This window comes from Melanerpes formicivorus, unplaced genomic scaffold (assembly GCF_026170545.1).
Source record: "Melanerpes formicivorus ecotype bairdi unplaced genomic scaffold, bMelFor1.0.p_v2 SCAF_2, whole genome shotgun sequence".
In the NCBI taxonomy this organism is placed as follows: Eukaryota; Metazoa; Chordata; class Aves; order Piciformes; family Picidae; genus Melanerpes; species Melanerpes formicivorus.
In genome coordinates this window covers 24,532,962-24,547,045 of record NW_027142354.1, presented here as the reverse complement: position 1 = coordinate 24,547,045, position 14,084 = coordinate 24,532,962, and the positions used below count along the sequence as shown (strand labels likewise).

Below are 14,084 nucleotides of genomic sequence, written 5' to 3'. Positions count from 1 at the left end.
GTCTCTCTCTTGCTTCCAAAGTGACAATAGACAATTCAGTACCAGAACGCGAACATCTGTCTGTGATTAGATCCTATCTGGGTTGGTTACGGAAAGAAAGAGGACTGCCAGCGCTGTGCCTGTCAGGAACGCCAACAAAGCAAGGAAAAGATGGAGTTACAAGAGCCACATTTTTGTGAGGGGAACGTTATACCTGAGAGCGCTCAGCGCACCATATCCCCGCAACATTTCATTTGCATGCGTCTGCAGCACGACGACGGAGCCGGATCCTGTGTTGGCAGCATACCTTCGGCTTATTCGCGATCGGGACGGGCTGGCTCGCCCTGATGCTGCGGGCTGGCTCGTCGGCCGCAATCACCGCCGGCGGAGGGCGGGCAGTCGACGGGCACCCTGCGCTTCCCCGCCGCCGGGGCGGGGTGCGGGCGAGGGTTGCCCTCGGGGCAGGCAGGGGCCGCCCCCGCGCGGGCACTGGCTCTGCTCCGCGCGTATCCACCCCGAGAGGTGGCCCCAGCACAGCCCTCAGCCGGAGCCGCAGCCCTCTTGCCTTCCCTCCCTCTCCCGCCCCCGTCCCCACCTCTTCTCCAAAACTGCCGGAGCTGCTGCAGATCTGCTTCACTCGGGTGCCAGCGGCAGAGAGGGGCTGGCTGCTGTTGACACAGGCACGGCCCAGGGCGGGAGCAACCCCGCCGTCTCCCCGCTGCCCCATTGCCATGGCCAGTGTCGCGGCCCAGCTTTGACGATGTTGCTGGGCACCCCGCGGCCGGGCGGCTGGGATCGCGGCCGAGTGGGTGAGAGGCTGCAGGCGGCCCTGGCTGGTCTCCAGGAGCTCCAGGTGCTGCGGGAGAAGCAGCGGGAGCTGGTGCGGGCCGCCCTGGCCATGCCGCAGCGGCCGGCGGCGGGCGGAAGCGACCAGCCCCTGTCCGCCCAGAGCAAAGAACATCGGCTGGAGGCCACCCTCACCGCCCTGAAGGAGCAGCTGGTAAGAGACGGGATGCCCCGCTGTCCCCGGGGCCCGCTTCCCGCCTGCAGGGGCCCTGCGGGGCCGCGGTGCTGAGGGAGAGCGCGTGGAGTGGAACGCCGGCAGGCCGCTCCGCACCGGGCTGCCTGGCACTGGGCTGCCCTTCGGGAGCCGCCGGCGCCGTTTCGGGGCCGAGAGCAGGCAGTGAGCTTCAACTGCTGCCCGGGGTTGTTCCCGGCTCACCAGCGGCTGTTTGCAGCCGTTATAACGGGTCGCGTCGTGTCTCAGGCACAGCTCACCTGAGCGCGTATTACCGATCCGAAATGCCAAGTGTTGGTAGAGGGCTCTGTGCCAGGCACAGCGTGGAGAAGTATTTACCCGGCACTGCTCATTCATCGGAGCCGGGGAGTAGGAAATGATTAACTTAAGTAATACATGTATCACGCTTGTGAGCACTCACCCTTAATTGCAGTAGCCTTTTGAATATGAGATCAAGAGATACTCAGAGTGAGATACGCATAAATAGACTAAGCGCCCAGGGCGTCGATGTGAGCATGCTTGCTCACGCACATAGGTGTGCCCGCACCTATGTGTGCCTACAGCTACTCAGCTACTGTGCCCGCGCACTCGTGTGCCAGTGCGAGTTAGTCTGCCAGGAAAGGGTTTGTGGGACAGGAGTACTTTGGCCTTGCCACAGATTTCATGATGGAAAGGAAGAGAGTAGCAGGATGCCAGGTCTTGTATTTGAAGTGTTAAACTAGCTGCTTGCACGCGGTTTTGTGAAAGAGAAAAAATTATGAATTGCCACTGAAATGAGTTTTGTAGATGAGACAACTGCTTTAATCTCTAGTATGGGCAATTACACACTTCAGTAAACTCAGACTTAATTCACAGTCGTTTCCCTGTATTGGCCAAGACTTGGCTATCGGTTATCAATCAGGTGTGAAAACAGCACAGTTATTCACTCCCTGTAGGCAGTTTTATCAGGTAGCATCTCAGAGTAAAACTGGCTTTAACCTACAGAGAAACCCTGCCACCACTTGTGAAAACACAGCACCAAGCATATCCTGCATCTTTTATTTTTTCACTTTAATCACGATAAGTGAACTGCCAACCATTTGATTGCCTGTCATTGATAATTTTAACTAATGGTGCTACTTTATTTCTTCTCCTTCTTTCTTTTTTTTTTTTTTTTTTTTTTTTTTGGTTTGGTTTGGTTTGGTTTGGTTTGGTTTGGTTTTTGTTTTAACTGAGCAAAAGAATAGAAGGCATTTATTGCCTCTTTGGGGCTGCTGGATTAACAGAAACACCCAATGACCTCTGACCATAGTGACTGCTTTTTTTCTTGTGAGCTGTAGCACTTTAATTGCTTGTTTGTTTATATATTTATCAAAGAAAATATGAAAATAGAAGATTACCTTGTCAGGCCTTTACTGGCACCTCACAAGTCTTTCTAAGACCATGGGGAGACATTAGCCATTAAAGGGGAAATAGAAAATTGCCTTTTATTGCTGCCCTAAAATGCAGGAGTCAGGAGGAGGAGAACAACGCAGGGCACTGCTGGAGTGGGATGGATTTCACCAGTAGGTGCCAGTGCAGTTATGGGAAACATGTCTTCTAGGGGTGCCTGAAAAGGAAGCATTTGTAAAGCTCAAGAGGGATGAGTCAGGACTATATAAATCTAGGTGCAGGTTCTTCAGCAAAACTGCAGTTGTGCAATGCTTAAAGTAGTGATTCTTCCAATACCGACCCATGGATGCTGGAAGCTTTTCAGGTTGGCGTACCTGCTACCTTTACTGGACTTTTTCCTGTAAATTGCAGCCATATATGTGAGTAGAGGTATACAACTCAAAGCTGCTTAATGGCAAAGTAAACCCAGTTGAAACCAGGGTTTTAATACTCCTGTTAGAAGTAGTCCACAGATCCTAGAAATTCCACAACCACTGGCTGAGAGCTGTTTCTTGATGACTCATGAGCACTAAAAAACCTTGAAAATGCTGTCCGTGGTCATGGCAAATCACATAAAAAATAAAAACAACAGCAAATGCAAGGCACAGCATTGCTCAGGGAGTATTCCATCTTCGTTATCATTCTTGGCCCATGGCCAATAAAGTATGTAATCACTGGTCTATAAACTTTCAGATTGAGAAACTCATTAACAACTTAAATGCGTCTTTGCCTTGTATGTTGATCCAAGTTTCAAGTAGGGCTGTAGCTCTGGGCTTTAGCTTGGTCATAGCTTAATTTAAAAAATTTAGTCCTTGCAACAAGAAAAGAAAAAGATGTATCAGCTGGCAAAGCATCTCAGCGATGGAGCCAAGGCAGATAGAGTCAAGACAGGCTACTCCTATAATGTTAAGGTGAGAAATAGAAGAGCACAGGCAGTACTCTTAAGGAGTCAAGTGCTGTTATTCACAATGGGTAGAGCAGAGCTATCAAATGCTGTAGGGACCATGTGTGAATACCGCTCCAGTACCCTAGTCTCTTTGCCAACAACATGTACCAGCAACAGCCAGCATCTGGCCTCTCCAGCAGTCTCCTATAGGCACCAGGGCTGCAGGCTTTCTGCTGCCCCTAGCAGTCATGTCCAGTTTTGCTACAGCCAGTGTCTGGCAGCTGCAAGTACAGTGCAGACAGAATGAACTTTCTATATCAGAAGAGAAGCAGAGTTAAATGGTACTGCAAGTCCTAAAGGTGCTAAATTAGTTTCTTGACCGAACTGTATCATGGTAACATAGAGGAAAGAGATGCAAAGCCAAGCTAAAACAAATAAATAAATCTATGACATTTTCACTGTCAAAGTAGTTGGATATATAAGGCTGCAGCTGTATTTTTCTCAGCTGTTTCCTCAGAGAACATACTTATAAAAATCTGATGATACTGGTTTGCAAGTTTTCAGGTGGCTTATGATGTTACCAAAATGTGAGAAGGGACACCAGGAGTGAATAGATATAAGTTGTGCAAAACTAGATATGACTAATGCCATTTTTGTCCATTCCAAAATACAGTTGGATTAATGAAGTTGTTCAGATGCTAATCTACAACCAAGAGATGTCAACTACCCCTTTAACTGAAGAGTGTAATAGCTGAGAATAGTTAGTAATGAATAGTGGGGTTTAGAATCATAGAATTGTTAGGTTTGGAAGGGACTTCAAGGATAATCTAATTCCAGCCCCCCTGCCATGGGACACTTCACACTAGATCAAGTGCTTTGATTTGGGGTGCCAAATTGTGTTGACTTAAAGGAACCTACTTTTCGGAGAGTATTCTTCCTTGTGGAAAAAGAATGGTATTCTGATACTTCGGATTTGGCTCCCTAAAACCATACAAGTTGATTTGGAAAGTCTGTTTCCAGTATTGTGCAGTGTACAGAAGTCTTCACAGCTGCATTGCCCAAAGCAAACAGATGGTTTCACCTACAAGTTTTTGTCTCATGTAAAATTCATGGTGTGAACTGAGAAAGAGTGTGTTTAGGGCTTATTGTTCTAAGTGCTGCATTGGTAGTTATTAGAACAATAAGAACTTTAAACAAACACATAGGAAAAGTCATCTCTTTCCAAATGAGGAATGTTTTTCATCTTTGACCTGACTATAAGGTCAAAGTTATGAAGTCTACTGGAAACATGAAAGCCCAGTGGTTTGAGACACCAAAGGGTTAAAAAGATAATGTAAATTGTGTGTGTTGCTTAAAATGCTGTGAAAGCACAGACAGAACCTAGAGGTATAATAAATAATCTTTGAATACCTGAGAGCCTTGTGGCCTCTCTGTCATTAATCAGAAACCACAGATTGAGGGATTGGCTGGCGAAACATTAATCATTAAGCAATTAATTCCAGCCGTGAAAACAAAACCTTGCGATTTCCTGAATAGATTGAAGGAGGGAAAGCATATTTTTCCTTTTTCACCATAAAGAAATTGAAGTAGTACAGAGGAGATCATGCATGCATCATTCAGTTAGGATAGAAAATCTCATTTGTTGTCTAGGTCTTCCTTCTTGTTTATATGGAACATGAAATGAGTTTTACTAGGAAACAGTAATGAGCTTCCTGAACTTAAACCTTTCTAGATGTGTGACACTAACAAAAAAAGAAGCTTTATTTCTTGTGTCTTCTAAGTTCCTTCAGTTCTCCATAAAACCATGGTCGAAATAGCTTTTTATTCTACTCAGCAGCATCACCAGCTGTAACAGTTGTCTTGTGAGACTCAAGACTTCTATCTTTTTTTCTGTTTTTCACAGTTTCTAATCATGTACCAATTACCTTAGGATCCTTAGCTTAGCTTTCCTTGCTTATAGTATTTATAGCTGTGGAGAAACCTAGAAATGCAGATACCAAAAGCTGAATAATCCAAATGCAAGGAAGGTGGAGTTTGAAATGTATACATACTGATTTTGATGTTTCACACATTATTTAGTTTTGCAGATAGTTTAATTAGTTCAAGGGACATTAGATTATAATTTTTCATATTTGATGCTGGAAATGCTGCTAGAACTGCAACTTGTATTTTTAAATCTGCAACATACATATAAAGAAGAATCTTAGTCATATTTTTCTTGCTGTGACTGGACAGAAACCCAGCCCCCCAATGGCTACACACACAGCTTTACAGCCAGCTTCAAGAGGCTACCGTTCTCTGACATGCTGTTGGAGGGATTGTGAGGTGTGATATGATTAGAAGCTGCCTAAATAGCAACTAGGGCTAGATAATTTGCCAAGTACCATATGAGAAGTTTATGGTAGAAACCAACTGTGGTTCTTTGGCTGGTACCTAACACTTAACCATCTGCCTCACCAAGCTGATGGGGATAAATACTGGGGGAACAACTGCAGGAGCTGTTACATCAGATCAGCCCAATCACTAATTGCAGTAGGCAAAGGACTGTATATTTCAGGCTTCTGAAGTATTATTCAGAAGCTTGAAACACCATTCTTTTGAAGCATAGTAATTTTCACAGCAGTATTCAGATACTATTTTCTTGCATAAAATGTGTGGAAGTATCTAGCCACAAAACATGCAAAGAAGACTTTAGCAAAATAGATGTCACAATTAATGAAATACAGTCTTTCAGCTATAATGATATGTCATCAAATCAGGGAGGGGCTTTAAAGAAATTGGCACACTGTCATTACTTTGTGTGGCAATAAAATAGCTTTACATACAGCGGTTTCTTTTCATCAGGTGGCATCACAGAGTTCATGCAGACAATCCATAACATTTCTGTCATCTTCTGCTCAGAGACAGTATATGGCAAAATACAGTGCATATGTTAATATGATAATTAGTTAAAATATTGCCATCCTCTTTAGAGATACAGTTCCTGTCACAGGTGTAACAAAACCCCAAAGGTTAAAATAAGCATGTTCACAGGTGCATAAAATGCATTGGGTCAGAAGGGACCTTTGAAGGTCATCTTGTCCTATTCCCCTGCACTGAGCATGGACATCTCCAACTAGATCAGTATGAAAAGCTTTGAGAACATGTTCTGCTGGGCAGAAGACAATGTATACTGAGAAACACGTTACTTCGTATTTGTCCTTTATGTCATTCTCATTACCATAAGCCAGTTGCAGCAGTCCCTAGCTAAGCAAAATACTTCACAAGAGCAAAACTGTCCAACACAGATGGCCTGAATGAATATGTTGCCACTGAGATTCTAACTGTGACTATTCTTAATTTCCTTCTTTTTCCCTCGACTTGGAAATTAGTCTCGTTTGAGGAGACAGGATGTCGGCTTGAAAAGCCACCTGGATCAGCTAGACCAGCGAATAAGTGAGCTGAAATTGGATGTCAGTAAGACCTCTAGTGAATACTTGGATAGTGACAGCCGACCCAGCTCAGGTAATGTTCACATGGTTATTTATTCACAGGTCTGTGGTGGTAGGAGAAGTGAAAAGTATCAGCTGCTAAGCAAAAACTCTATTGTTTGGCCAGAAATCGTGCCCCATGGCTGAAGTGGAGAATAGTCCTCTGGCAAAAAGCTAACTCACAGAACTGGTGGGAACTTTCCTGCAAAATTGCTTATTTAACTCAAACAGTACTTTTTGTTGTGTGGTTTTGTTTGGTTTGGTTAGGTACTTTTTAGTTTCAACTTTAAAGTAGATATTTTAGCCACAAATGAAAGGAGGGGATAGAATTACCTTGTACAGTGCAGGACGACTGTTGGCAAAGTAGCTGGAGTACTTAGTAGATGTGAAGGAGACCAACAGCCATGTCATTGCTCTGCTTGAATCCAAGAAGGATCCTGGGGCTTTGAAAATCACTACCACTGCAGTGCTCTGGCCAAATGGATGCTAGAAATGAAACAGCTCTACTATAGATGCTGGGAAAAACTACCCAAGTAGTTTGCTGACTTAAGCTTTTATGGGCAGAAAGAGATTTGAGTTTCAAATGTCTGGTCTGATTGCCAGAGAGAGCTGTTCTGCAGACTTTTATAGTTAGGATGTGTGTTAAAAACAGTTATCTAATCTGGGACAATGGGAATACTTCTTTTTAAACAGAATTTTGAAATGCGAAGTCTTCAGTGAGATGAGGAAATTGATTTTTCATTTATTTACAGCATATGGATTTGAAGTCTGGTACTTGACAGTGGGCATAAAAAGTGCAAGTTCATGTTGAGTGTTTTAAGTTCAGGAGCTGTGCACTTAGGCACATACACACAGTTCAAAAGGAAGCATCTTCCTTTATATAAAGAGGAATAATAAAAACTCCTGTATTTATAAAAAACATTATCAGTACTTCTGTAACTAATTGGCAATGATAGCAAGACCTGGAGAGGGAAGAGAGCATCCATTCTGTGCCCTTATACATTCCAGCTATCATAGACTTGGCACCTCTGGTCACAGACCAGTTTTATTTTACTTTATCATCCAAGCTATGCTTGTATGTACCTAGCACAAGTTACAATAGTGTAAGATGGTCCTATTTACACCAGTTGCTTAACAGTCCCCAAAGACATTCTCCAGTGTAGAACTGGGTGTGATGGCGCTGCACTTCACCCTATTCCACCCTCAGAGCTAAGCATGCATGTGCTGGCCAAGCTGGCTTGGGCCCTAAATAAATAAGCAGAAGCCCAATAAAAAAATGGTTGAATTAGAGTATATCTTTTCTGAAGCTACCCAGATAAATGATTGTAAATTTAGGCCTGTGGCACATAGCAAATGAAGATTTATTTTATTCTTTGCGGTTTTCTTCTACAGAGCATGTTTAGTTGCTGTAAGTAAGAAATATCTTCCTATTTGTTTTAACTGCAGGCTTCTATGACCTGAGCGACGGTGGTTCTTGCTCACTCTCCAATTCTTGTACCTCTGTGTACAGTGAGTCCATCTCCTCCTCCCACACCAGTCTCTTGCCCAGCTCTCAGCACCCTAAAGCAAGGCTCAGTGTGTTTGATTATCGACCCAAGTCTGCAGATGAAACTACTGTGCACACCACCAGCTTCCAACAGCAGGGAACCTGTGTCAGTGATGGATGCCGAATTACAGCTAGCACAGACATTTCTGGGACCCCTGCCAGGTCCCGACCAAGGCCAGTTTCCACAGGTAATCAACTGCAGAACTGGATACTCATTCAAGAGAAGGGCAGAATCCTGGTTGTTACTTGTAGGACCTAATATACCACTATATAATCAATACAGAGCACTTATTTTCAGTACACAAATTGAGAATTAATTGAAGAGCCAAACCATTTGCTGTCCAATTTTTGCTTCAGTCCATGCTCAGATGCTTTGAAACAGTAACAAATATAAGGACATACGTATTTAAAAATGGAAAAATATTTAAGTGCCTAAGATAAAATTGTAAAATTAATGTTAAGATACAATTTTATCTACCTCCTGAAATCAGAAAAATTGCAGTATTTGAAATACTTTGTGTGAAGGTGCAGGGATGTATGGAAAACGTGAGGTGAATTGTAAATTAGAGGTAATGCATTATACTGAGAAGGATTTTATAGAAATCTAAGCAGAAAGAGACACAGTGCCTCTTTTCTCAATCTGTTGTAAGATTAGCATATATTTAGATTGATGTGGACTCAAATTGATTTTGTTTGTTTTTTTCATAATTCACTATGGACAGTAATGGATAACAGACACAAAAGCTAATTGACTATCGAGGAACCAGTCATGAGCCCTGCAGTGGATCAACCATGCATTTGCATCATACCTTTAGACAAAACAGACAAGTCCATTCATACCCATCTGTGAAGTGACACCATATTACTACATATTTTGGGTCCTTTCAGGGCGTTGTGTTAGTGCGCTTCATATGGATGGTAACCCAACCAAATGTGTGACAGCTCCATTATAGAAACAGGGAAGCCATAGCAAACATCATTTCAAGTGCTATGTCCCTCTCGAGTCAGTCTCTCAGTTTTTTGACCTAAGATAGCTCAGGTTTGCTTGGAACTGAAGCAAAGACCACCTATTCTGCACCCATCTTTCAGACACGCATGAAGCAGTGGTGGCAAGTGATAGCATAAAACCAAAGTCTTCTCAAGGCCTCTCAGCAGCTAGGTATGGAACTGAGCTTAGTGATCTGTGGCTTCCATGTTCAGATTACAGACTTACTGTTCTATCAGAAACTTTCCTGCCTTGCAACATTTTGCTAAAACCCCAAAGGATTTATGGCTTTTTGGATATGGAGATAGACTAGCAGAAAAACAAATGGTTGATGCTAAGTAGGAGTGCAGGAGTGAAGCTACAAACCTCCTCCAGCCCTTTCTTCCACTACCTCCCTCCTTCCAGGCTACAACCAAAGATTTTAATAGTAGCATAATAGTGGGTGTATTTGTGAAGAAACAGTTGTCTCAAAAGTTAACCATATTATAGGGATCAAGAAAAGATGTTACTTCAGAAAAGCATCATTGGGAGAGAGGAAGAAGAGTCTCTTTCCTATTCCTTAGCTTGTTGCCATAGGTAACAGCAGAAAGCTTGCTGAGACACTGCAAGCACAGCATTCTTTTGACCTCTCCTAGTTTGTTTGCACAAGAGAGTACCTGTACACACTACTAACAATTTCCTAAGGAATTTTCATTATGAAAATATGTTGTTTGAAAAATCATCATTTTAACTTTAGCTGTACCAGGTTGGTAAGCGCCTTAGGTAGGATATTGCAAAAAATGCCAAAAAGCTTCTGTCACAGGACAGAAATAATCACTGAGAGTGAAGTATGTGGTTGGATTTGATGGTTGGGTCTCCTGGTAGTATGAAACAGCCAGAAAATCAGTTGAGGATTTGTTGGAACTGAATTCTGCACTGTTGTACAGAGAAATGCAAGCTGACTGCAGATGTTTCCAGTGCTTTTGGTGCCAGAGGTAACATGGTACCATAGTGCTCTCTTCGATGACTTGTATGGGTGGAACAGCCTTGCTTCGCACAAGAACGCAGCGTGCTCCCAAGATAAAGGCATGAATTTTATTACTGTATTAAATGGCATTCTAATCTTTGTTATGCTCAGGTGAATAAAAGCCTTGAAGTAATTCAGTGATCTTGGAGGACTGAAACAATTTTATTCATTCATGCAACTGATTTTAGTAAAAGCTAGCACATCTCTGAAGTGGCACTTTTAGCATAAGCAGTGTAACTGTAATTGTCTGTGATTTAATTAGGTTATTTATTTTCATCCACTGTGTAGGTGACTTGGAAAGACTCATTCCTTCAGACAAAAGATTTCAGAAAGAGACAGATCCCAAATCTGTGTTGCCTCTGTACCATGATGGAGACATGCACTTGCTCAGCATGGACCCCAAATTCCAGAATGACTTAGTCTCCAAGAATGGTGTTGATGTATATCCTTATCCAAGCCCCCTCCATGCGGTGGCTCTACAAAGTCCCCTTTTCTCCCTGGTGGGGACATCGCCAGAAGCAGACCTCCAAGCTCCTCCAAGCAAACCCATGCCTAGTGTGACAGGTCCCAGCTTAATTAGGACTAGGCCAACCACTGAGGCCAAGCCAGGGGGCTACATCAATAAATTGCTGCAGCTGACAAGATGCAAAGGGAACAATCGGGCTGATGCCAATGAGTGGGTTTCAACAAAGAGCCAGCCAGCCACAATGCACCAGAGACTCATTATAATCCCCAGCACTGGTGGAGTGAAAATTAACAGCAGCAGTAGCCAGCTGGAAAAACAAGTGAGTTCTCTGGAAAGTAACAAAGCTGAAGGGAAGCTGCAGAGAGAGGTGCTGGAGGGGGAATGTGCCAAGCAGCAGGAGACCATGCACTGTGTGAATGAAGAGCAGCCATCCACTCGTCCTGACACAGAGCCATCAGCTGTGAATAGTTGTTATCCTGCCAAGTCAGCATCAAGGGGCTCTCCTTTGGCAGAAGCAACAGAGAGCAGCGTGGAGCACAGTTCATCCAGCTCACAGCTGTGCCAGGAGGACTCCAGCCTGGGCAACTGGAACACTAAAGCCAACCCACCCAGAAAGCATCCTCTCAAACGGTCTGGCAGTACCAAATTGGCTAATATTGGGGGTCATGAGCGAGCGGCACGAAGTGAGTTTGTTCACGCTCAGTTCGTCCCCGCAGAATCCCACCAAGTCCGGGTCAAGTTTGCCAGCTCCAAAACAAAGGCAGTGAAGATAAAGAGGCGGAACAGTGAAAAGGTATTACGGCCTGGGAAGCAAACATTTTGCATGGAGAAGGGCAGAGGGTCCCATGGGGCTGCCAGGCTGCCTGCTGAGTGGAATCAACCCCAAAGACCACATGGAATGAAGAGCCTTGTGAGGAGACCTTCATATTCTGGTGATGTGACTGGCAGGTCATGCTCAGAGTCAAGCCTGTTCCCTGTGCAGGTCAGGCTCCCCACTGTGCCATCCAGGCCAGAGATCTGCAGAGCCTCTGCCAGTGCACTGTATTCCCTCGAAGTAGCTTGTGTAGACTCAGCCAACAAGAAGAAACAGCGCAAGTGGCAGTCCACAGGAGAGATCTCTGCCAAGGTCCACTTGGCCAGCATCTCTAGTGGGTTTGGCCTGGGAGCTCCAAGGCAGCCAGCAAGGAGAGCTGGTGTCCTGCGCACTGTCAGTATGAGGGCTCGCTCCAAGAGTCAGCGCCATGGAGCTTATGCCAAAAGTGAATCAGACCACTCAGAGTACTCTGCAGAGTGTGCTTCCCTCTTTCACTCCACCATTGCAGAAACCAGCGAAGGGGAGGTCAGTGATTTCACAACTAACCGTTTTGGGGACAGTGAGTCCAGTGAAAGTGATTCAGATGGCAGCAGTAACAGTAGCAGCCTTGCCCTGGACTATGATGAAGGGGATGAAAGTGAGCTGATTTGGCCTGAAGGTTCTGTCAAACAATCGGGGACTGTCCAGGCCTCTTCCAAGCCTCTTCCCCCAGTGCCCAAAATCTGTCGCATCAAAGCTTCAAAGGCACTAAAGAAGAAGATCAGGAGATTCCAACCTGCTTCTCTGAAGGTCATGACCATGGTTTAAGGGACAGAAAGCATCTGTTTCTTAGTGAGACTTCTGGGTCTCATTTGCAAAACAGGAAGGAACTATGAATAATCACTGAATCCACACAAGGGATTTTGTTTGTTAATGCCTGGATATAAATGTTGCTGTATCCAATTTACTCTTTTGCCATTTATTCTGTAAATATGTATTTGTGTATATTATGTAATTCCTTTTTTTACTATGCAGAAGGGTCACCATGCTGAAAATGAAAACAAACTGACATAAGATTTTACAGGCGGTTGTTTACTGTATGCACGCACAGAATCAGTCCCAGACACAAAAGGCTTCCCAAGAAGAGGGGCCTTTCCCAAGCAGATATTTGGTAGCATCTCTCCCTCTTGTGAGGAGTCTTTTGCAGTCTGAAGTCTGCATTAACCATCCAGCTGTCAACTGTGCTAGTATAGAAAAGCTCTCTGTACTCTCCATAGTTTTACTTTGTTTCAAATCAACCATCCTGTATCTCTACAAAACATCAGGAGGACAAGTCTGTTCTTCTATAAAAACATACGATGCTTAATCAAGAAGGCAAATTTATTTGTGAATGAGAGCAAGGCTTCAGTTTGTTTCCTGTTTTCAAAACTTCGAGTGCAGAGTTTTTATTCAAGCCCCCTCTTTACGATGTTCATTTGTTGAATGGGTGAAAGAACATGAGAGCTCAGTGCCACAGTGTGAATAGCTGGGACTGAAATTATAGCTTTGCCCATGAGATTAAAACTCAATAAATACTATTTAATGTACTTCTGAAAATTATGCTTGTCTGACTCTCTCTAAAGAACCTTATTCTGATCTGTAGTATCAGGAATGGAAAGGACCTTTCTTTAATGAAACAGGTGCGTGTTTTCATGATCACTGTGCAGAGGGTTCTGTAGTTTTCAGAGCGTTGCTATAGCTGAGGGAGAAGCAGGGTCCTTTCAGCATCTACCTTAGGAAACCTGCTTCTAAATTAATGAATTTATAAACAGTATTGAGGACAGGGTAGAGTTTAAGTGGCAGACCTAAATAGTTGCAATTTTGTCACAAGACAATTTTAAATGCACACATAACCGTGTTTTGAATGCATCTGAGAGTGCCTTTGTGAATCTTTGAATTGGTCGCTAAACTGACAAAGTGATTTTTTGTGTTCAGATATGCAGTCCTAATTCTTTCCTTTGAGCACAACAATCAGGAAACTTAAATGAAGTTCACCCTGTGTTTACCAAAGAGCAGGTATTATCCTCCTACCCTGTTTCAGTGCCCAATCTGAATACATTCCTGGCCTAGAACACATAGGCATTACCTCATTCAGCGGAGTGTGCTGAGTCTGAAACAAAAGGAAAGTGCTTTGCCGAAACTGGGGGTAAGAGTGCTTGTTTACACCAAGCATTCACTGGCAAACCGAGGTATTGAAAGACTAAACTTTTAGCCAATGCCTCCTATTCTTTGGAAGCAATGTTATGTTTTTAAACCACTCTATTTTAAAATCAGGAAGAGAAAAGCAAAAGTTTCACAGAGTCAATTAATTCAAGTATTCAAGCTAGCACATAACATCATCTTTACTGCAACTAGGAGAATAGTAGGTTTTAGCCCGTGGAACATGTTAAACATTTTTTTATGGCCCAGAAACTCCAGTGGGATTAATGGGAAAATTTCACATGTCTGATGGTGATTTCTTGTTCAGCATGTCTAGCAACAGAACA

At 43.7% G+C, this 14,084-nt stretch overlaps 1 protein-coding gene across 1 annotated transcript; it reads left to right on the top strand.

The window, feature by feature from the left end:
* The first annotated feature begins 609 nt into the window (after positions 1–609).
* Positions 610–13,145, top strand: DACT2 (dishevelled binding antagonist of beta catenin 2). Its single transcript, XM_068153409.1, has 4 exons — positions 610–979; positions 6,665–6,797; positions 8,210–8,497; positions 10,589–13,145. Exons 1-4 carry the CDS (start codon positions 740–742, stop codon positions 12,385–12,387), a joined length of 2,460 nt encoding a protein of 819 aa, XP_068009510.1. The 5' UTR covers positions 610–739; the 3' UTR covers positions 12,388–13,145.
* The last annotated feature ends 939 nt before the right edge of the window (positions 13,146–14,084 follow it).